The sequence below is a fragment of the Perca flavescens genome, chromosome 9, assembly GCF_004354835.1.
Source record: "Perca flavescens isolate YP-PL-M2 chromosome 9, PFLA_1.0, whole genome shotgun sequence".
Taxonomy (NCBI): Eukaryota; Metazoa; Chordata; class Actinopteri; order Perciformes; family Percidae; genus Perca; species Perca flavescens.
Genome location: NC_041339.1, coordinates 35,472,126 through 35,496,479, shown reverse-complemented (window position 1 = coordinate 35,496,479; position 24,354 = coordinate 35,472,126). Strand labels below are relative to the sequence as shown.

At 42.0% G+C, this 24,354-nt stretch overlaps 1 protein-coding gene across 1 annotated transcript; it reads left to right on the top strand.

Moving 5' to 3' along the window:
* Positions 1-4,491: 4,491 nt before the first annotated feature.
* ntmt2 (N-terminal Xaa-Pro-Lys N-methyltransferase) lies at positions 4,492-23,655 on the top strand. Its single transcript, XM_028588147.1, has 4 exons — positions 4,492-4,829; positions 10,695-10,867; positions 20,239-20,491; positions 22,635-23,655. The coding sequence occupies exons 1-4, from the start codon at positions 4,637-4,639 to the stop codon at positions 22,889-22,891; spliced, it is 876 nt and encodes a 291-aa protein (XP_028443948.1). The 5' UTR covers positions 4,492-4,636; the 3' UTR covers positions 22,892-23,655.
* The last annotated feature ends 699 nt before the right edge of the window (positions 23,656-24,354 follow it).

Genomic DNA, 24,354 nt, shown 5'->3' with positions numbered 1-24,354 from the left:
CGCCGATTCTCCGACCAATCTCCCGCTCCATTGTCCCTCACTCGCGAACAAAACCCCAAGGTACTTGAACTCCTTCACTTGGGGTAAGGACTCATTCCCTACCTGGAGAAGGCATTCCATCGGTTTCCTGCTGAGAACCATGGCCTCCGATTTAGAGGTGCTGATCCTCATCCCAACCGCTTGACACTCGGTTGCGAACCGATCCAGTGAGTGCTGAAGGTCGCAGGCCGATGATGCCATCAGGACCACATCATCTGCAAAGAGCAGCGATGAGATCCCCAGCCCACCAAACTGCAACCCCTCCCCACCCCGACTACGCCTCGATATCCTGTCCATAAATATTACAAACAGGATTGGTGACAAAGCGCAGCCCTGGCGGAGGCCAACCCTCACCTGAAACGAGTCCGACTTACTACCGAGAACCGGACACAGCTCTCACTTTGGTCATACAGAGATTGGATGGCCCTGGTAGAACCCCCTCACCCCATACTCCCGCAGCACCTCCCACAGTATCTCCCGGGGGACCCGGTCATACGCCTTCTCCAAATCCACAAAACACATGTAGACCCGGTTGGGCATACTCCCAGGCTCCCTCCAGGATCCTTGCGAGAGTGAAGAGCTGGTCCGTTGTTCCACGACCAGGACGGAATCCGCATTGTTCCTCCTCAACCCGAGGTTCGACTATCGGCCGAACCCTCCTTTCCAGCACCTTGGAGTAGACTTTACCAGGGAGGCTGAGAAGTGTGATACCCCTATAATTGGCACACACCCTCTGGTCCCCCCCCTTTTTAAAAAGAGGAACCACCACCCCAGTCTGCCACTCCTTTGGCACCGTCCCAGACTTCCACGCAATGTTGAAGAGGCGTGTCAACCAGGACAACCCCTCCACACCCAGAGCCTTGAGCATTTCTGGACGGATCTCATCAATCCCCGGGGCTTTGCCACTGTGTAGTTGTTTGACTACATCAGTGACTTCCGCCTGGGAAATCGACGACAATCCCCCGTTATCCTCCAGCTCTGCCTCTAACATAGAGGGCGTATTAGTCGGATTCAGGAGTTCCTCAAAGTGCTCCCTCCACCGCCCTATTACCTCCTCAGTGGAGGTCAACAGTGTCCCATCCTTACTGTACACAGCTTGGATGGTTCCCCGCTTCCCCCTCCTGAGGTGGCGAACAGTTTTCCAGAAACACTATAAAATTCCTAATTTTGTCAACTTTTCAACCATTCAAAATGAAAACTGGTCAGTGCAACCCACCCCAAAAAACTATTATAATTTCCTTTACATAAATAAAGACATTTCCACCATAACAGTACAAATTGTTGCAGAAAAATTCCCCATGAATGCAGAAAATTAAGTGCTTGTTATGCTCAAAATTTCAATTTTGCTCAAAAGTGGAGATCTCAACGTCTCAATGTTGAACCCAAAGTTTCACCCTTGCTTAAAACAAGTCAAAATGTGCTTGTTTCCAATATGCCATCAAATCAGTTCAATAATTTAGTAGAAATGAGTATCACTGTCTTGAATAAAAACAGAATAAGGCAGATCACTACACCAGATTCAATAGAAATAACACTTGATTATAGAACATTCACAAAACAACATGTATTAGTTCTGCAATTTGCAGATTTCCTTTACTTTTAATAAAATAAGACTTTTGAGACTTCATAATTAGACAAAGTATTGTTTTTGAGGGTAGCTTTGTTCATGGGATTTTTTGAAAATGTTATAAACCTGATCTATACTGAACAAAATTATAAACGCAACACTTTTGCTTTTGCCCCCATTTTTCATGAGCTGTACTCAAACATCTAAGACTGTTTCTATGTACACAAAAGGCCTATTTCTCTCAAATATTGTTCACAAATGTGTCTAAATCTGTGTTAGTGAGCCGAGATAATCCATCCACCTCACAGGTGTGGCAGATCAAGATGCTGATTAGACAGCAGGATTATTGCACAGGTGTGACTTAGGCTGGACACAATAAAAGGCCACTCTGACATGTGCAGTTTTACTGTATTGAGGGGGGTCCGGGGAGGGGTCCGAAAAGCATCTTGATATGCCACACCTTTGAGGTGGATGGATTATCTCAGCAAAGGAAAAGTGCTCACTAACACAGATTTAGACAGATTTGTGAACAATATTTAAGAGAAATAGGCCTTTTGTGTACATAGAAAAAGTCTTAAATCTTTGAGTTCAGCTTATGAAAAATAGGGGAAAAAACAAAAGTGTTGCTTTTATAATTTTTTTAGTGGTACATAAACTCCTACAACCAACCGAGCAACGAGTTAATTAAAGTGACACGTGAGAACTAAACAAATGGCAAGTGGGCGTAATCAATACGGTAACACGGTAGATCTGCTCTCCACAAAGTAGTCGCTCATCTCAGCACCAGTGACAGCTGATGTCACCGCACTAAGTTTAGTCTGTGGCTCGTGATGGATATATATCGGAATATTATTTGTGTTCAGGGGTTCAAAAATATACGGTATTCCCTCACTGGCGCTACAAGGACACGTTTGTTTTAGTTTGACTGTATTTTTGCACGCAGTTTTAAAGATGCCCAACTGTCCTACTCAATGAAAACAGACACCTGCAGCCATTGTGATTCAAACATGCCATCTGCAAAGCTGTCCATTTGTATGTTAAGTCAACAATGGGAACTACAAAGAGCCACTAAAACCACTGAACTCCTTTAACTCATCCTGAGGTCTGATTACAAGGTGTCAAGAGGACAGTGAGAGTGACACATATAGCCAGGGACACGCAAAAGTGTAGACACAACATGAATGAGGCACTCAGACGAAGCATTATAACCTCCCAACGCATTCTAGCTGAAACTATAGCCCTACAAATTAGAAGAAAGTAAAAAATAAACAACAGTTCATTGTTACTGAAATACTTAAAGTCCCCCTCTGCTCAAAAATGTGTTTTTCTTCTGTTTATGTCACCTAGAATGCCTGATCTTGACTATACTGACCTGTATCTGTGCAAAGTTTGTGGATGTTTACGATAAGAAATCACGGAGACTCCGATCCAGCCGGTAACATTAAGATAATGTCTGTCAACCTGTCACACTACAGGACATTTTGGGTCGATAATCGGTTCGGCCCAGCCTCAAATCGGGAACACCGATGCCACTGTGAAGAGGATCTAGTGTTAACCTAGACCTAGTGTTGGGCCAGCATTACATGTGAGTTGCAAAACAAAACTTGTCCCACCTCTGAACTTAAATCACCACCATGTTGAAGGTAAGGTAGGTTGGCTACCAGTCTTTGCTTGGATTGGGAAATAAAGTTGCAAATGGGCAAGCGGATTGACAAATGTATTGGTTGGTGTGTCCGTGCGTGCGTCTGTGCCTGCCTGTTACGGCTGGGCAATATATGATAGGATATCATAATATGAGACTAGATATAGTCTTAGATTTTGGATATCGTAAAATCGTAATATATTAAGTGTTGTCTTTTCCTGGTTTTGAAGGCTGTTTTAGAGTAAAGTGATGTAGTTTTCTGAGCTTAGCAGACGTTTAGACGCCTTTAGAAACTTTGTCATTAAATCAACATTTCTGATGATTATTTATCAAAAATCTCATTGTGTAAATAATATTTTGTTAAAGCACCAATTGTCAATCCTACAATATCGTCGCAATATTGACATAAAGGTATTTAGTCAAGAATATCGTGATATTTGATTTTCTCCATATCGTCCAGCCCTACTGTCTGCATGTGTGAATTTCTTCTGAATACATTACACAACATGAAAACTATTGTTTTATGAGACTGTGCTATTGTTTAGTGTTTTTCACATATGTTTTACTGCTGTGAATCTAAATGAAATTAAAGTGACATTCCTAAAGCAATATTTACCAAAGAAGATATACTGTATATTACATAACTTAAGATCAAGATACAAGAAATGTTCTTTCCTTCCTTGACCCCTCATCTTGTTCTCCTTTCATGTTGTCCTTCCTTTTGGCCTCATTACTTTCCTTTCCCTGCACAGCAGACCAGATACAACCTTAACTCTTTTCTAAATGAACAGAAGAGTCTTTAAGGATTCTTGAAAAAGGGGCACACATGAAAACTAATATTAATAATAATAAATTAAATTTATATAGTGCTTTTCACGAACTCAAAGTCGCCAAACTAAGACGCACAAAGTTTTATTTTTATTTTTTATCATTCTCTTGAGGACTTGGTGTACGTCTGAGAGAATAAGATGACTTGGAGCCTGATTTGTACTCTTTGTCCCAGTACAAAACAGGAGCCCTGTATACAAACATGAGACAGCTATTTTTAGGAGCACATGATACAGTAGCGAGGCCTTGAGGTCGGACGTATGGACTCCCGTGTGCTTCTGGAATCTGCAGACTGAAATTCAGTCGTCTCTCAGTCGCCCCCTCACTCCTCCAAAGTCAGTGTCCCATAGGAGGTGATTTGTAAATCTGGCGAGGCGTCCTGAGCACCGCCCTGTGAAAAAGATCTCTGCCCGATCTCTTGAACGCTGGCAGAGACATGTTGAACACTCAGCCAGACAGATATAGCAGCAGCTGGAGACACTGAGTGTTACTCTCCTCTGCAGTGGCACGGTCAAACAGCTTCTGGATAACAGTGCAGGTGCACTTACTGTACAGCCAGCATGGAGATTTCACTTGAAGATGGTGGTGGCAGCGCGTCGCCCAACTTAAAGCGTGCCCACCAGGCATTTAGGGACCGCTGGAAAGAGACAGACGAGTCCATGTGTCGCCACAGCATGTCCTTCCACCTGCAGCACGCGCTGAGGAGCGAGTTCTTCGCCAGCTACCTGTACCTGATTGAGTTGATGCCCGTGGGTAAGAAGAAGGCCCAAAAATCAAACCAGCTGCACAAGATTTACAACCTTTTCTTGACCCTTGACCCCATTTAGGATTGGGAAAATCTGAAGGAGCATGCTGGAGGTTTTGCATGTTTTTTTTGTGTGCATGTTTTGGGGCACATACTCTTTTTTTCCCACTATTTATTTCCTACAGGGTTCAATAGTGTCCATTCATGCTTAATAACTTATGGGGGGCTTTAAATGTACAGCTCAGAAAAGGTCTGGTGGTGAACACAGATACATTCTAGGATAGGAGAACAAAAAGATCTTGTTTGTTTGAATTTCTTTAAACCAATCACAATCGTCTTAGCTCTGCAAAATAGTCTCAGGAAGGAGCTTGTTTTGGTGGAACATTTACACATGGACAGTATTTAAGAATGAACCAACAGATCCCGTGTCTTTGGATGGAGACCAGTGAAGGATATTAGAAGTCTCTTTTCCGGTGCTGGCTGAGCGTTACTGAGCAGCCTCCAACTGAGCTTGAAGACGTAGATGTGACGTGAGCAACCTGTCTGAAAGTGTGAAGTCTTCTGGTAGCTGTGCCGAGAGAAATCTCAATCATTCCCAATCTTACAGAGACGGAGAGTGTAGGTATATGTAAGGAGATAACACAGGCACAAGCTAATTTTTGCTAACTAACATGCTAGTTAACATTAGTAATTAAACTTAAACAGCTAATGTAAGTCCAAACTGCCTGCGAGCTTCTCCTGTACTATACGGTAATTCCTCTACTGTGTGACAGTAAGTCGCGTGGTTATGACACAATCGTTAGCCTATTTTTATAAAAATGTCTGCTACGGAGCCATAACGTGAGGTACAAGGTAACGGAGCTTTTTATACATTGTCGTGTTTCTTTAGAAATAAACAACGGACAAATAGAGTCTTTAAACGCTTCAGATGTAAAGTTATTCGCTGTCAAAGTGACATCAAAATGAATGGGAGTCAATGGGATGCTAACGGGAGGTGATGGCTTGTTAGCATCAAAATGGTGACATAGAAGCTACGGGTTGTTGACAGACACTTACCCCCTCGCATTTTCACCCCACAAAAGAAAACGCCACATAAAATATTAAGTGAAGTTAACTGTTGTAACAATACAGTAACGTGAGCTATTTAAATTAGCTGGACACATTGTTAATCCACATTAGCTCTTACCAGTGTATCGCCGTGTGTACTTGATTCACAGCAATCCCACCAATCGGTCAATGCCGTAAACATAAGATTTGTAAATCTTTACAATCATTCCCCCGAAAGAACCAAGCAGGCCTGCTGTGTTGCACCATCCAAATTTTCATCAAAACTTCAGCGTGTAGCTTGCTAGCTCGAGGTTTGTTGTTGTTTCCTTTTGCGAACGCAGTTTAAAAACGGCAACAAACGGAGAGCGGAGGATGAGCGATATCCATACACCGGATGTCAGACTTTATCCTGTTAATGTACTTCCATTTTTCAGACTAACATTATTTGGTAATACTCTTAATTGCTCAATCAATGAGCAGATCAATATCCATGTTCTGTGAGGGCATTTCAGTTTTGGAGCTGGAGTCATGACGTGGTTAGCCTAGCTTCTAGCTTAGCATAAAGATGAGTGGAAACAGCTTAGCTCTGCCAACACCTTCAGGACACAAGTTCAGTAACTAACATGTTGTATATTGTCCATTTAACCTGTACAGAAGCAGAGTTGTGGTTTAAAGGGGAGATTTGTTCTTACTGTGAGATGCAACAGGAAAGCACAGGCAGAAATCTATTTTTTTTTGTAAAGCATGCTGGTCAGTGAACAAGCCTAAGCTCTCCATCAGGACAGGAGAAGACTCTTCAGAAGGTCAAAGCCAAGCGTGTGCAGGGTGTGAACTTCATCATGATAGCACAGGTTGCAGAAACGGGAGATCTTGACCTGCTGGCCAATCTGTCTTGTTTTCTTACCACTAACTTGATACAAAGACCATTAATGGTGTGGCATGGTAAGCATGAGAGCTCTAAATCATGTCAGTCAGTGCGATACATGACAGTCAGAGGAGCTGCGGTCGCCGGGTTATTTACGAACAGCAGTGACAGCTTTAGATGGACTCAACGAAATGTTTATTTTGTCTTTCTTTTATTTAAACGTCTTAATACAGTACATGTCAAGGGAGAGGAGCACACCTAAAATAAATATATTGTACAGAACATTTCATTTCAGAGTGAAGATAGCTTTATTGTCCCTCAAGGGTAAATTTGATCTGCAGTTGGCGGTACCAAAAACAACACGACAATTTAAAAACACAGTAAACAAGGCGTAAAACCTTGTAGCAGCACACAAGCAACAGATTGATGAAGAGCAATTGCATCATTTGAAAGTGAACAGGGTCAAACTGAAATCCTTGAGTGTCTGAAAAAAAAGGAGTGATTTGAAGTGTCCTTAGGAAGGCTTAAGTGACACGAATAAAAACTGCACACCGAAGGGTTGTGCAAGTTATTATTAGCTCTAATTGCACAATTATCTGTGCCCAGAGGGAAGAGGAATAAATTCCTCCAATGCAAAAGGTGACTGGGAGCCAGCTACAAGATGACTGTCCTTTCAGGGGCCGTGGCAGTCGAGTTTGTTCAACAAAAAGTGAGCATCATGCAGCAACGACAGTTAAGGTTAGGCACCAAAAATGGCTAGTAAAGTTTAGGAAAAAGATAGTGGTTTGGATTAAAACACTCCCAGGGAACAGGATTAGGGTTAGGGTGGTCTATATCCTCGACGTTCCACGAAATTCTGCCAGATTTCACTCACTTGGGCCGGATATCTGTTGCCTTCGACTTCCTTTGTGTTGGCGTTCTAACCTCCGGTGGATTTCTGAGGACTATGGTTAACTGCTCCTCAGATCATAGATAGACACAGAGATAGACATAGATACCTTATTGATCCCCAATGGGAAATTCAAGGTCCCAGTAGCTTACAGACATCACACACAACATACACATCCAAACAGGATGATAAAATGACAACTCCACATGAATAATATGAACAATAAAAGAAAAGGTACTAAGTAAAAAATCTGCATACAGTATACATGATAAGGTACTCTATGAGAGTGTGTGGTCGTAGTGCAAATAAGTCCAATAATGCAAGGATAAAGTCTAGACACCAGCATTAAATAATCTGCAGGGTGAATCCAGACAGCTAGCTAGACTATCTGTCAAATCTGAGTATCTGTTCTAAAGTGAGTATCTAAAACAACTTTTGAACGTACACATGTTCCACCAAAACAAGTTCCTTCCAGAGGCTATTTCGCAGCAGCACTATCAAACGGAACAATCTTGCTTAGCGTTATCCAAGACGATTGTGATTGGTTTAAAGAAATGCCAATAAACCAGAGCATGTATTTCCCCCATCCAGGAAGGCTGTGTGGACTAGCCAGACCTTCCTCCGCAGCGCTGGGTGAAAGTCTTGTGTTTTATGACCCAAAACATCCAATCAAACTCCTCCCTACATGCTCCATAGTGTTTTTATACAGCATCAGTCACTGTGGTCCAAACAATAACAAATATGTCAAATACTAACGAATTACAGTGCTTTTCGTAGATAAATGTAAGAATAGTTAATGCTGATTAGTACAAGAAAAGGCCCCATACACTACAGAACTTACTGACTGACTTTCGAGTGGAGTAACTGACTTTTTCACGTTTCAAACAAAGCATAACAGATTAAACTTTTTAATTGAAGTAAAGTTATATTCTGGTAGTTTACAGAATTTCCGATTGAAAACAATCTCCACGAGCTACCGGGATATAACTATTTTTACAGTGTTTTGTTTACAGTGCACATCAGAAGTAATCTTAAGATCTTGTGACATTAAATCTGATGTCTCGTTGTGTTACTTCGTTGGTCAAAGGTGTAGCACTTCTAATGAGCTGAAAGAAGAACATGTTGGCACTGGACGGACACTTCCTTGGCACTCGTGTGTGTCATCACGTTGTCTTCCCCCCTTCTTGGTCTCCATGTTCCTATAATTACCCTCTGAAATCCTTCCTTGAGGGTCACGTTATTTGTAACTGCCAGCTTTAGACGCTCCAATCAGACCTGATGCAAGGACAAAACCCTCAGACATCCCATAATGAAGTGGGGCCCTATCGCTTGCCAGGAAAATCACATGAATTGTGCGTTTCTACACCTTGTTTTTAGCGAGTCCTTCAGGTGCTGAACGATTCAGTCCCGTTCTTGGCTCCCTGCCTCGTCCTGATGTTTCTAGCATGGAGGAGGGAGTCCGGCTGGAAATAAATCCCCACTCTTCTTAAGGTTTCACTGTGGTGTCATGAATTCTGCCACTGGAGATGCTTGACAAGCGGACGGACACTCCCCAGAGTCCCCCGCCTCCACGCCCGCCACGCCAGGAACGTGTCATCTAAGCCTTGGGAAATGTTGCGTTCATTCTGCAGGATTTATTTCAGCTCAGCAGAACCGAGGCATGAAGGGGAGGGGATAGTTTGAGAAGCCAGTTGTTAAGTTTCTTAATGTCACAGTATGTCATTGACATCATGTTATAAAAGAGCAGTGTTGTAGTACAACACATAATTAAACACTTACAAAACAACAGACAACAGAATTGTTGTAGTTTTCAAGGGTTCCATGGAAGTTCACAGTTTCACAAAAGTATTAAGTATTTTTCTGGTCACATAGCGTGTGAATGCAGAGATGAATCAACCAGCATGTTATTTTATGTAACAGCTGAGCAGAGGCACGTCCTTATTTATAGTCTTCTGGTAATCAAATTATCATTCTACTTTTCCTTCGAGATGGTGAACAGTGTTCGTCTCCATACGGAGCAGTTCAGTGTCACGTCGTATCTATTGTAAGAAATAACCATGACTTATTTCTCAGAACCTGCCTTAAAGGTGCAGTAGGTAAGACTTTTAAAACTAACTTTCTGTCATATTAGCTGAAACTGACCCTATGTTCTAGTAGAACTACATGAAGCAGGCTCCTCTGGCTCCACCTACAGCCTCTAGTGAGATTTGCAAAAATCCACCGCTCTCTGTTCAGATGCACCAATCAGGGCCAGGGGGTGGGGGGTGTCAATCACTGCGCATGCACATGCATTCACTCTCCCTTGTGGGGGGAGGGGCTTAGGAGACAGTTTTTGGGCTTTAGTGGAAAGGAGGGGGAAGGACTGAGAAGTTGTCGATGTTCAAATGTTTTGGCTAAGTCCTGGATCTTCACAATCCTACCTACAGCACTTTTAAGGGGATAGTTTGCCGATTTTAATCAAGCTCTGTGTCATCTTTGTGTGGGCAGCGCCTTTGGATGAAAGGTGTTTGGCTTCCTTCTGGCGCCACTGCACGTAGCTCGAAACGACACGTTTCGGTTAGTTTGTTTCTGTTTTTGTGTGACTTTGGTGAATCCAAACTAACCGTTTTAGAACACCAAAGTCACACAATAACACAAACTAAGCGATGAAGGCAGCGTTAAAGCAGCTACTCCCAAATTTCTGGAAGGACTGATTGTTGTAAGTTGTAAGACCTGAAAAATTGTATGCTGTATTTATTTATTATTTATCTATTTGCTTTGTAATAATATGATTTTCTGAAATAGGGGCAGGACCAAATAAGCTATTTGCTTCCCCCTGTTCCTTCTCAAACTAATCCTAATCCTCCAAAAAAAGAAAGAAAAATGAAATGAAAACTGATATAGATGTTTTTAGATTTTTTAGACGTCTAAAATGCGTTTAGCTGCTGCCCCCCGTCCACAGCAGTACATTAGCTTGTGTGTCGGCACTCCATCCTGCTTCTTTAAATTAGGGCGTAGATTAGAGTCTGTAGATGGGTTTGTGTTTTTTCATCATATTAATCCTACCTCTGTTCTCTTTATGTGTTCAAACAGTGAAGCTGTTTCCTGTCACCTGTGAGTACATCAAAGGAGAGAAACAGTTTTACTACAGAGCTCAGCAGTTCTATGAGGACGTCCCCGCCTCGGAAGAGGGCATGCTGGGAGATTTTATGGAGATAGGCAACGTCGATCTGGAGGGTTCCCGGCAGTTTCTGAAGAGGTTTGTGGTGAGTCAGAGAAACCAACTCACGTTCAAGTTGACAGAGGCTCAGTGTGAAACTGATCCAGCAACATTTGAGGAGCTTCTTCACTTGTATATCCATTTACACTGTTGCAGCTATCTCTGAAGAAACATGTCACAATCTATTCTGGGCGAGGAATCCATCCTCCTGATTGCATACAAAGAATTCCACCTTGTTTCGTGTTGTAGGACACTTTGGTTCAGTTTCTAATAGTAGCTCAGACTTGATGTCAGCCTCATAAACACCCGCAGAGAACAAGCCGAGCCAAAAGCTGTTTATCACTTTGTACTATGGTCAGTTTTTTACGATCACAAATTTGTTCACAAGGGTCTTTTCTGCTGAGGAATATCTGGAGTTTCATACGTTGCAATGTGGCGCGTGATTGACTAAAGGGGATGCATTTTAAGGACCGGTTTGACATTTTGGGAAATAAGCAGATGGCCAAGAACCAGGAGGCCAACTGGGGCGACACCTCTCGTTGCCTCACGCCGCCTTTGTCTTGGCAAATAAATTGCACTTCACAACTACCACATACATTTTTTAGAAGGAACATTCAAATGTCATTTTCGGCGAGTTTTGACAGCTCTTATGTGTATTGAATTGATCAGATGACATCAAAAGTGAAAAGAGCCTTCTGTGTGTGCTCCTTCCTCACTGCCATTTTTCAATCAGATGGATTCGTCATGCCGGCCGATTCAAAGGTGGATGAATTTTGAAAAGCCGACGCATAGCGACTGTGCGGGACACAACGCAAAATCTAGGGCGATGGACAATCTCCTTGGTGTGTCAGGGCCTTTAGCTTAGCATAACGACTGGAAACAGCTAGCCTGGCTCTGTCTAAAGGTAAAAAAATCTGCCTTCCATGCCTTCTTGTTTGCTTAATTTGCACAAAACCCACGTAAACACAACAATTTGCAATTGTATGGGGTGTTTTGTACTGGACTACGTTTTGGTCCAAACCTGTACATTCCTAAAGTCTCTGCTGGTTGCCAGGCATCTGCTCTGTCTGGTCTTGCCTGGTCCTACCAGACTCTGGTCCATTTCATGTGTCCAGAGAGTCTGGCCTCTCTCCATTGACAATTGTTAACTTCCTTGAATGCGGGTACTCTGTTGAAGTTTAAAACTATTGGATCTGCCCAGAGCCACTCTGGTAGCCTTGCTCCACCCTCCTACATACTGTCTGGTAGGACCATGCTAACAAGAGGGGAGACCAACAACAAGTATCGGCTTATATTTAGCATTAGCATCACTAGCGTTAGCCTTAGCCAACTCCTTCACCACTAACGGAGCGAGCTGGAAAATCTAACTGTTTCCGAACCCCGTGGGGAGGAGGGCCACGACATCATGGCCACCAACACAACTCAGCAAAGATTGGTCTAACTCGGGCTTTAACTTCTGGATATTTAGCAGCGTTTCCACAACGGACCGAATGGCTTCGCTCGCAACTTTCTCCGCCGCCATTACGGAACTACAACTCAAACTAGCGCACAACATCAACGTCATTGTTCTCAGCCACTGTCTCTGTTCACTGATTGGACCGGTAAAGTTTTGGCCGGAGAAAACCCCTGCGAATATACTGCAAACCCAGACAGTGTACTGAAGGAAAATGAAAATTGAGAGGAAGTACGTAGGAGGGGGCGGAGCCAGGCTATGTCTGCTCTTGGCCAAAGACAAAAATAAAAGATGAAAACAATCTCTAAACCGGAAAATGGTTGTTTTTATGCTTCTGTTTTTGCAGGATTAATCAAACAAGATGTGTTAGCCTAACTAGTGAGCTTTAGAGGTGGTACCTTTGGAAAGCACCAGTCTAGCTGTTTTCCTCTATATCCACTCGTTATGCTTAGCTAAGTTAGCCTGCAGCCTGATTTATCTTCACATTTAGTGTACATGAGTGGTATGAATCTTTTGCTGTCATGCTTTTTGCATGACAACAAAAAGCTTGTCGAAAAAACCTTTCCTTTAAAATATGTCATAACTTTTTCTGCGTTTTAAAAGCTTCTTATGCTCATATTTTTCAATGCTTCTTTAGTTTGCAGTGCAGACTTATTCGTCTCTGCGTGTTCATGTGAGTGTATGTCAGAGTGGACTAGAGGGTTTTATTTAGACGTTGGGAGAGCGTAAGTGCTAATTCAGGGGAATGGGTTTGGCCCAGAGATGGGGGCTATTTAGAGGATCAGTTTTACAGAAGCTCTAATTATAAACTGCTAAGATTGGATGCTTTAGAGGAACTGCAGGAAGCTAAGTGGCTAATGTTCTACTAGTGCTAATATAAACACAACAAACCCTGATTTTACACAGCCCACAAGTTCTGGTTAAAGGCAACCTGGACCCTATTTTCCCATGTTTGGTTCACCATCTTTAAAACTTGACTAAAAGTGCTGTTGTTGTCACTGACAGGCTCAGATTATTATTCTAAGTGTCTGACTACATTATGGAAATGATCCCTACAGAGATTGACATTTTTGTTAAAGAGTAAGATCCTTTTTGTTCAACATGTAACAGCCTTGAAATTGCTATTGCCAAACTCACCAGACAATAACAACATGAGTCCATTGAGTCTTATTGCTTTAGTTTGTTGAGGGCTGTAATGGCAGAGGGCATAAAGCTCTTGCTTTTTTTTTTACAGATCTGCAGCTGGATAATGTGAAGCATGAGTTCAGCTGGTGGCTGAGGTTGTGTGCTTCTTTGTTGAGTGCTTTGCGTGTAACGGCAGTGTCAACGAGGGCTGGGACGTTGGGAGTAGAAAGACAACAAGACTACCACATGTCAGGCCAAACTATCGTACATTTAAATCCACAAACTGAGTACGTGAATGTGGACAGCAGTTCACAGAGAGCTCACCAAGTTAACTCCAGCGGGCTCCGACTGCAGGCCAGTGTTTATTGTGCAGCCTACAGAACACACTAATATGTGATCAAAAAGGTCACAGGAATCATTTTTGTACCACCAAACTTTAGGGTAATGACACCGAGCTTAAACCAAACAGAAGCTGTGAAACAGAGTTTATAAGAACCTTTGAAATGTTGCACTGCATTAATCAAGTTCAAATGCTCTCCCGTTCACCTTATAATAGTTTTCCCTACTATTATGAAGTTTAGGCCGTTTTGGGCAGCACCTAAGCTGAATGAATGTAAAATCAATGTGAGCATCAAAACTAACTAAAGTTGTGGATTTCTTTAGCAAGTTTTGATCTTGTAGCTTTTGTGAGTTATCTGCCTCTAGCTTTTCCAATATTTGAAACAATTATATGGTAATATTAATGGTTCAAAACTATGTGAAATTAATTATTTTTTTTAATTTAAAATGTCACATTTTCTTTAAGGACCGGTGTGTAACGTGTTTAGTTGTTCATTATCAAAATCTGTGTTGCCCGTTCACAAATTTGTCCTTTTTCATGAATATTTACCACCACCATCAATTCAAAGTATTCCTATTCAGTCCTTCCAGAAAAAATGCAGTTTTTTTGTGATTGTTGCGGGCAAAAACTGTGGTTTGATGAAAAGGAGAAAACAAAGTGATTCCCCCCACGCCAACATCCTGCTTTTCAATGTTCACGGCTGCAATGAAAATGCGGGGATTATGAAATAACGCAAGCCCCACATATTTTGTGTGGAAATCGATAATTTATGCAGCGAAAGTGCGGTGTATTTGAAAAAATTATGTGGGGGCAGACTGCCTATTGGCTTGAATTTTTACATTTGCGTTAGCATGAACTGGGGTAGACGCTCCATATTCATGCTCCATCTTGAAATACGTTAGCCGGTAAGGGACATACAGGACATACTGCTCCGCCTTTCTCGTTTTCTCTGTCACATGATAAACTGACAGCTGCTGCTAACGCTGCTAATGGGTATCGTAGCTTCCCGGCCCCCGACAAGTTTGAAGAAGGAAACATGGAGGACCACACGTATTCAAAATCAAAATTTCAGGAACAGGAGTCTTCTTCTTCTTCGCCCAGAAAAAGAAAAAACAGATTGAAAAGAGACCATCTTTTTAAGGCGTGAAGGCTACCGTAGCTGTAATACGTACTTTGAACTGTGTGGTGCGAGAGCGTTGATTGCGATATATTTTTGTATGAGTAAGCACATTGTGAGCATTGTATAATCCAAAGCGAAATAAACTAAAACTGCCCACCAAATACCTGCACCTAAGCCTTCCACAAACCTAGGGGGAACCCTGCTTGCGTGGGGCAGTATGTCTCTTTGGAGTGATGCACTGCATTTACTGTAGCGCTGTAGAAAAAGTAGTTTTATGTTTGCTTCAATTTCTAGTTGTTCTGTTTGTGTGCATGTAGTCTAATGTCCAGAAAATCACATTTAACTCTTCACTTGAATGCAACAACCTAAAAGTGTCAAAAGATTTCTCTCTCTTTGACCGACTACAAAAGTGTGCTCAGTGACCCGTCCTGCTCGCTGGCTGCGACCAGCTCCCGTTATAACCTGACATCTCTGTTAAAAAACAAGCCGAGGAAGGAAAAGATTTAGAACACGTCCAGATTAAACTGAGCTACATACATGCGGAGCAATATGGCAGTAATTCACCGAAACCAGGAAGCGAGCACAGAGTTCCTCGGGGCCCCATCTTTCATACAATCACACATTGGGGGCCCCTGATGTGAAGGGGTTGGAGGGAGGTCAGAATACCAAATGAAAAGGAAGAAAAACCCAGCGTGATTCAAGTGAGGTGACCTTTTTTTTTTGGTTCCCTCGTGGTAAAGTTCATAGTTTGGTTGCCCTGAGGAGCCGAGGTCGACTTGTTTGTGCTGTCGGCGCTTTTGAGGAAAACAGAGGCCGGACATCTGGCACCGCAGAAAAGTCAATCGAGTCTAGATCGCTGACTTATACATATGGTAATAACACGCTGCAGGGAAACACACATTTAAATGTACATTTTGTTTCCTGGGAAACATAAATCCGGCTCTAAATTTTCAATCTTTTGTTGAGGTATTTTACTGATTTTATCCTCTATGGGTGCATCATAAAATACAGCGCTTGCAAGACATGGAGCAGAGTTCGTACCTGGGAAAAAAACGAAAGACTTTCACTCAATTAAACGTGATCGTTCCGCTGGAGTGTTTTAACCCTCCTGTTGTCCTCAGGGTCAAATATGACCCATTTTCAAAAAGTTTCTATAAGCTTATCAGAAATTTGGGTTTCCTTCAACCACATTGTCCAAAAACATAACGTGGATGGTTCCATACAACCATTACTCTTAAGAAGTCAAATAAATGAATCAGTTCACTACTTTCATTTAATTTGGGTGTTTTATTCAATTTTATAGCGTTTGGAGAAAAAAAATGATCAAAAATTTTGGAAAAAAACAACAAAACTGTCAAAAAAAAGTGCAAAAAAAATCAACAATAATATCGAAAATTTGTGACGAAAAGTGACCAAAAAAGTCAAAAAAAAAGTGACAAACATCGGAAAAATTGTACGACATTTTTTGAAAGAAGTGACAAAAAACGTCACCAAAAAAAGTTTCAATTCGTCCATCTTGAATCCATCTGTTACAGCTTTAGTTACTAGTTACTTTAGTTACTCCGCTACATTCATCTGTTCCAGCTTTAGTTACTAGTTACTTTAGTTACTCCACTACATTCATCTGTTACAGCTTTAGTTACTAGTTACTTTAGTTACTCCGCTACACTCATCTGTTCCAGCTTTAGTTACTAGTTACTTTAGTTACTCCGCTACATTCATCTGTTCCAGCTTTAGTTACTAGTTACTTTAGTTACTCCGCTACACTCATCTGTTACAGCTTTAGTTACTAGTTACTTTAGTTACTCCACTACATTCATCTATTAAAACTTTAGTTACTAGTTACTTTAGTTACTCCGCTACATTCATCTGTTAAAACTTTAGTTACTAGTTACTTTAGTTACTCCGCTACACTCATCTGTTCCAGCTTTAGTTACTAGTTACTTTAGTTACTCCACTACATTCATCTGTTAAAACTTTAGTTACTAGTTACTGTAGTTACTCCGCTACATTCATCTGTTAAAACTTTAGTTACTAGTTACTGTAGTTACTCCACTACATTCATCTGTTACAGCTTTAGTTACTAGTTACTTTAGTTACTCCGCTACATTCATCTGTTCCAGCTTTAGTTACTAGTTACTTTAGTTACTCCGCTACACTCATCTGTTCCAGCTTTAGTTACTAGTTACTTTAGTTACTCCGCTACATTCATCTGTTCCAGCTTTAGTTACTAGTTACTTTAGTTACTCCGCTACATTCATCTGTTCCAGCTTTAGTTACTAGTTACTTTAGTTACTCCGCTACATCCATCTGTTACAGCTTTAGTTACTAGTTACTTTAGTTACTCCGCTACATTCATCTGTTCCAGCTTTAGTTACTAGTTACTTTAGTTACTCCGCTACATCCATCTGTTACAGCTTTAGTTACTAGTTACTTTAGTTACTCTGCTACATCCATCTGTTACAGCTTTAGTTACTAATTACTTTAGTTACTAGTTACTTTAGTTACTTTGCTACATTCATCTGTTACAGCTTTAGTTACTAGTTACTTTAGTTACTCCGCTACACTCATCTGTTACAGCTTTAGTTACTAGTTACTTTAGTTACTCCGCTACATTCATCTGTTAAAACTTTAGTTACTAGTTACTTTAGTTACTCCGCTACACTCATCTGTTACAGCTTTAGTTACTAGTTACTTTAGTTACTCCACTACATTCATCTGTTAAAACTTTAGTTACTAGTTACTGTAGTTACTCCGCTACATTCATCTGTTAAAACTTTAGTTACTAGTTACTGTAGTTACTCCACTACATTCATCTGTTACAGCTTTAGTTACTAGTTACTTTAGTTACTCCGCTACATTCATCTGTTCCAGCTTTAGTTACTAGTTACTTTAGTTACTCCGCTACACTCATCTGTTCCAGCTTTAGTTACTAGTTACTTTAGTTACTCCGCTACATTCATCTGTTCCAGCTTTAGTTACTAGTTACTTTAGTTACTCCGCTACATTCATCTGTTCCAGCTTTAGTTACTAGTTACTTTAGTTACTCCGCTACATCCATCTGTTACAGCTTTAGTTACTAGTTACTTTAGTTACTCCGCTACATTCATCTGTTCCAGCTTTAGTTACTAGTTACTTTAGTTACTCCGCTACATCCATCTGTTACAGCTTTAGTTACTAGTTACTTTAGTTACTCTGCTACATCCATCTGTTACAGCTTTAGTTACTAATTACTTTAGTTACTAGTTACTTTAGTTACTTTGCTACATTCATCTGTTACAGCTTTAGTTACCAGTTATTTTAGTTATTACCCTACATTCATCTGTTACAGCTTTAGTTACTAGTTACTTTAGTTACTCCGCTACATCCATCTGTTACAGCTTTAGTTACTAGTTACTTTAGTTACCAGTTACTTTAGTTACTTTGCTACATTCATCTGTTACAGCTTTAGTTACCAGTTATTTTAGTTATTCCCCTACATTCATCTGTTACAGCTTTAGTTACTTGTTACTTTAGTTACTAGTTACTTTACACATTAAGATTCCTGCACACAAAACACATGTAGATATAAAATCTGATGTTTTATTATGAATGAAACTAGCCAACAATATAAGAGCTACAAGTCCAGCTGAGATGATGAGACCATTAAACACACCACTGGTTGGATCCTTTACTCTTTCTACAATGGGAGGATTTTTCTACATTGAGTACTTTTACTTTTAATACTTTAAGTACATTTTCCTGATGATACTTACATACTTGTACTTACTTAAAGGTCCACTGTGTAGTAATGTCCCCCATCTAGCAGTGAAATTGTATTTTGCATTCAAACGAACAGTGCTCTCTAGCACCTCGCTTTTTCCAAATGCGTGTTGCATCTACGGTAGCCGTTATGTACCAAGAAGCTATTATACCCTCTTTTGCTTTTTTGGCGGCGAGGATTCCTTCTCCTGTGGCTCGCCATAAGTCTGATCCTCCGTTATGAACTAAAGGGCAGTTGCAGGCTTTCAAATTTGCCAGGGCAGTGACCAGTGTTGGGAAGGATACTTTCAAAACGTATTTCGTTACAGAATACAGAATACACGCCCACAAATGTAATTTGTAACGTATTCCGTTACGTTACTCAATCTGAGTAACGTATTCTGAATACTTGGATTACTTCAGGATTACTTCCACATTGAATTGCGTTTTATAAGTGTAGGAATGTGGCTATCACATCCAGCTTACTAAACAGGCCTATAATGGTGTGTTCTTTTTATTCCAACTGAATGTGTACCTGAACAAGCAGATAGATTATTGTATTGGTAGTCCCGAACTGCATACTACAAAAATCTAACATCGGTCTAAGCTACCACAAGCTAATTTTAGCTAACGTTAGTTAGCATGTCAAACGGGGCTATAGTCTTTAAACGGCTCTGGAGCTAGTAAATCAGCACCTAGGAGAATGTAAAGTCGCACGTCAATGTTAAAATAGCAAGGTGACCAGTAAAACTACAGCAGACGACTACCCTTGGCTAATTAAAAAAATAACTTACTTTAAGATGCTTCTTCAGGTTGGAGGTGGAGTAATTTGGAGCTGAAAGGAGGCTGGTTGCTGGGAAGCAGAGGCTGCACGGCACAGTTAGCTGTATTTCATTCTCCCTGTTCGTTCTTTAATGTGAAATGCTGTTTGAATTTCCAAGATAGAAACTTATTGCTGCCCTGGCTCTGTCGTTCCCGTTCCGACTCCATTGTGACTGATCACGCAAATAGCTATTTTTTGTATTTCATATCGGGGCTTCTGGAAAATGCATTAAGTTGCCTTAATTTATTCAGAGTGAATAAACTCGTGAAACAGAGAAGTATCGTCATGTAATCCATTGATTTTAACAATGTAACTGTATTCTAAATACCAACTATTTAAATTTGTAACTATAACAGAATACAGTTACTCATAATTTGTATTCTGAATACGTAACGCTGTTACATGTATTCCGTTACTCCCCAAAACTGGCAGTGACAAGCGCCCTCTCACTGATCTCCTTCTCCGTTTCAGTCACGTGACGCTGGCCTCTGAACGACAACACGTTGTGGATTAGCTAGACAGGTCGGCTAGTGCTCTATGTCCCTCTCAGCGCTTATAGTTTCTTAAAATGTGGACTTGCCCGTCCAATGTAAACACAGATAAGGAGAAGTCAGATGATTGGCAGAGGTCATTTTACACCAATGAGGCCATATTTATGAATGAAGATGTTGATTTTAGCTAATAAAATACTTCAAACACTACACAGTGGACCTTTGACATTTTCAATGCAGGACTTTTACTTGTAACAGAGTGATTTTTACAGTGAGGTATTAGTGCTTTTCCTTAAGTATCTCCTCCCCCCTCCCCCCCCACAGGGTCCTGGTAAGGCGGGCACACACTGCGCCCTGGACTGTGGCTCCGGGATCGGCCGCGTGTCCAAAGGCGTCCTCTTTCCTGTGTTTGAGAAAATGGAGTTGGCCGACATGATGGAGCACTTCCTGCTCTACGCACACGAGGAATACCTCGGCGACGACGCTGACCGCGTCGAGACGTACTACTGCTACAACCTGCAGGAGTTCACGCCCCCGAAAAACAAGTACGACGTCATCTGGATGCAGTGGGTGGCTTGTAAGTATGAGAAGGATCTCAGTCTATTTTACCGCTCATTGGACCTGCAGAATGGTCTTTGAACATAACTCCAAGGGATACTGAGCTTCTTTTATTTTCGGTGAGACTAGAGTTGATTGCCAATAGACCTTTTTCACAGCAGACATGTTGACATGTCATAGTAGGAACAGCCCAGGTGTATTCAAAACCATTAATGATGGCTGCATTCCACTTAGGAGAGACCCTGGTATTAAACCATTACTGATGGCTGCATTCCACTTAGGAGAGACCCTGGTATTAAACCATTAATGATGGCTGCATTCCACTTAGGAGAGACCCTGGTATTAAACCATTAATGATGGCTGCATTCCACTTAGGAGAGACCCTGGTATTAAACCATTAATGATGGCTGCATTCTACTTAGGAGAGACCCTGGTATTAAACCATTAATGATGGCTGCATTCCAGTTAGGAGAGGTCCTGGTATTAAACCATTACTGATGGCTGCATTCCACTTAGGAGAGACCCTGGTATTAAACCATTAATGATGGCTGCATTCCACTTAGGAGAGACCCTGGTATTAAACCATTAATGATGGCTGCATTCCACTTAGGAGAGACCCTGGTATTAAACCATTAATGATGGCTGCATTCCACTTAGGAGAGGTCCTGGTATTAAACCATTACTGATGGCTGCATTCCACTTAGGAGAGGCCCTGGTATTAAACCATTACTGATGGCTGCATTCCACTTAGGAGAGGTCCTGGTATTGTGAATGCTGACTCACTGAAATATCTTACTGGGACACTTGATGGAACTGAGCCATCATTAAGGTTATCAATATCAGCTGTGCTTTTCCTACTATGACAAGTCAACATATCTGCTGTGAAAAAGGTCCATTTACTGACAGGAGGTACAGAATATGTATCTTCCTCTTCTCCTCCAATCATGAAAGGAATACTTCTGTCATGGTTCTGGTTTTCGGTTGAGGTTTTTCCTGTTTTAGTTTGTCAATTCATTCCTTGTGTTACTGTTTCCCTGTTATTTGTTCATGGCTTTTTCTGTGTTCTCTGTTCAGTCCCTCCAGAAAAACGTGATTATACGATTGCATAATTCAATGCATAATCAGCCAAAGTCAATTTCCGCGCAAAATATGCGGGGCTTGCATGATTTCATAATCCCCGCATTTTCGTTGCAAAAAAGTCACATAATATATCTTTGCAGAAAGTTGAAAAATGTTGCGTTTACTTCACACAAGAGCAGCCATTTTCCCCTGTTACCATGGGAACGGTATGAAGTGACATAATTACGCGACGTGAACATCATCAAAGAGCAGGGTGTTGGGGGATCACTTTGTTTTCTCTTTTTCATCAAACTGCATTTTTTGCAAGTTCCCGCAATTTCATCGCATAAAATTGCATAAATATCATATATAGCATATTCCATCGCAGTTTTTAAGAAAACGTGCCGCATAATCAAAGATTTTTGCCCGCAACAATCACAAAAAAACATTTTTCCGGAAGGAGTGTCTGTGTTTTCCCTAGTTTCCTGTTTCACTTTGTAGTCTCTAGTCTCGCATTGCCAGACCTTCCTCCACAGCGCTGCGGAGGAGGGTCTAGCTAGTCCACGCAGCATTCCCGGATGGGAGCAAAACGTGCTCTGGTTTATTGGCATTTCTTTAAACCAATCACAATCGTCTTGGGCGGTGCTAAGCGCAAAACAGCCTCGGGAAGGAACTTGTTTTGGTGGAACGTGTACGTTCAAAAGTTATTTTAGTCGTGCAACAGAAAAATCCGATTGGACAGATAGTGTAATTGTAATTGTTTGTCCTCTGTCAGTAACAGACAAGTTCGCAAACTTTCACTTGAAGCACTAAAATCGATTAAAATAATTTAATAAATCGCCATACACATGCACATATGCTGGCCCTGCTATTCTCTTAAAGCAATCAACGCACACATCGACGCACAAGTGTACACTTCAGGCCACTTACGTAGGCTACAGGAGAAAGCTCTGCGTGGAGCCTACAGAGAACCCTAAATCAGACTTTAGAGGGTAGCAACAAACGGCCGATATCACCATATGGTTGGTAGGACTAGTTGCTGCAGAGACAGGTATCCCAGTTGCGATTTTTTATCGTCATTCCTTATCTGTCTTTCTCCTCAGGCCACCTAACAGACAAGGACCTGATGAACTTCCTGATTCGCTGTAAGAAGAGTCTGCGTCCAAACGGAGTGATCATAATGAAGGACAATATGGCGCGGCAGGGCTGCAAGCTGGACCCCATCGACAGCAGCATCAGCCGCCACTTGGACATCATGAAGTGCATCATCGCCAAGGCGGGCCTGGAGGTCCTGGCTGTGGAGAGGCAGGAAGGCTTCCCAGAGATCATCATGCCCGTCTGGATGATTGCCATGAAATAGAAGTAGACATCTAACCGTATCAAAAGAAAGATTATTGTTGCTCCATTCGGAAGAAAATCCAAACCTAAAGCGGAATTCACGTGTAATCCGTCTTTTGTTTAAGTCTAGATTTGTGATCAAGTCTCTGAGAACTGCAACAACACCGCAAGTTCCACGATGTCATCAGGAGATAAATCCTCAAAACGGCCATGTGGACGGCATGACGGCACCCGGGGAGATTTTATCCTTTTTCTCTGCTCAGCGCAGAAATGAATTAAAGCTCTACCTTCTACAGAAGCACTCTGCACGTCCACAAAGCCAGACTGTGATTTATTGTCAGCTGACCACCAGTGTAACTGTGGGCGAAGCTCGTTCCTGAACCAAAGGATCTTTGGACTAGCACGTGGATTCAGATGGTTTCCCCTCTGAGTGAGAAATCCAACATGTTGCAGCACAAGTACAACGTATCACCAGCAATAGAGAGGCAAAGTCCCTCCCCTTCCAGTGGACCACCATGGGACATTATTTCAGACTAAATATGCACCGTAGTGAATGATCCTGTTTGAATTCAGCCATGGATTACATGTTTATCAATTTAAAAGATAACTGGGGCAACCTCTTAGCCTGGTTGACCCCAGACCTTTCTCAGCTGTAACTGAGAGTGGGTCTGGCAAGGTTAATTCGCAGCTCATTTCCAAAGGGGCGTCACCAACAGCACGTAAATGCCTCTGGGTGCAATTGGATAGTCCTTCAACCAATCAGAGCAACGATCCGGGTGACGTAGCAGCGACAGCGGCATCAGCGGGCTGCTGCGCTTCGGTGGCTGCCATGTTGAATGTAAACAAAAAGCTGCTCGCCGTCGCTGCGCTATCGTCATCGTGTAAAGCCCGCCTCAATGGTTGTGATTGGTGTAGAGCCCTCCTCAACGGTTGTGATTGGTGTAAAGCCCGCCTCAATGGTTGTGATTGGTGTAAAGCCCGCCTCAATGGTTGTGATTGGTGTAGAGCCCTCCTCAACGGTTGTGATTGGTGTAAAGCCCGCCTCAACGGTTGTGATTGGTGTAAAGCCCGCCTCAACGGTTGTGATTGGTGTAAAGCCCGCCTCAACGGTTGTGATTGGTGTAAAGCCCGCCTCAACGGTTGTGATTGGTGTAAAGCCCGCCTCAATGGTTGTGATTGGTGTAAAGCCCTCCTCAACGGTTGTGATTGGTGTAAAGCCCGCCTCAACGGTTGTGATTGGTGTAAAGCCCTCCTCAACGGTTGTGATTGGTGTAAAGCCCTCCTCAACGGTTGTGATTGGTGTGCCTCAATGGTTGTGATTGGTGTAGAGCCATGCCTCAACGGTTGTGATTGGTGTAAAGCCCTCCTCAACGGTTGTGATTGGTGTAAAGCCCGCCTCAATGGTTGTGATTGGTGTAGAGCCATGCCTCAACGGTTGTGATTGGTGTAAAGCCCGCCTCAACGGTTGTGATTGGTGTAAAACCC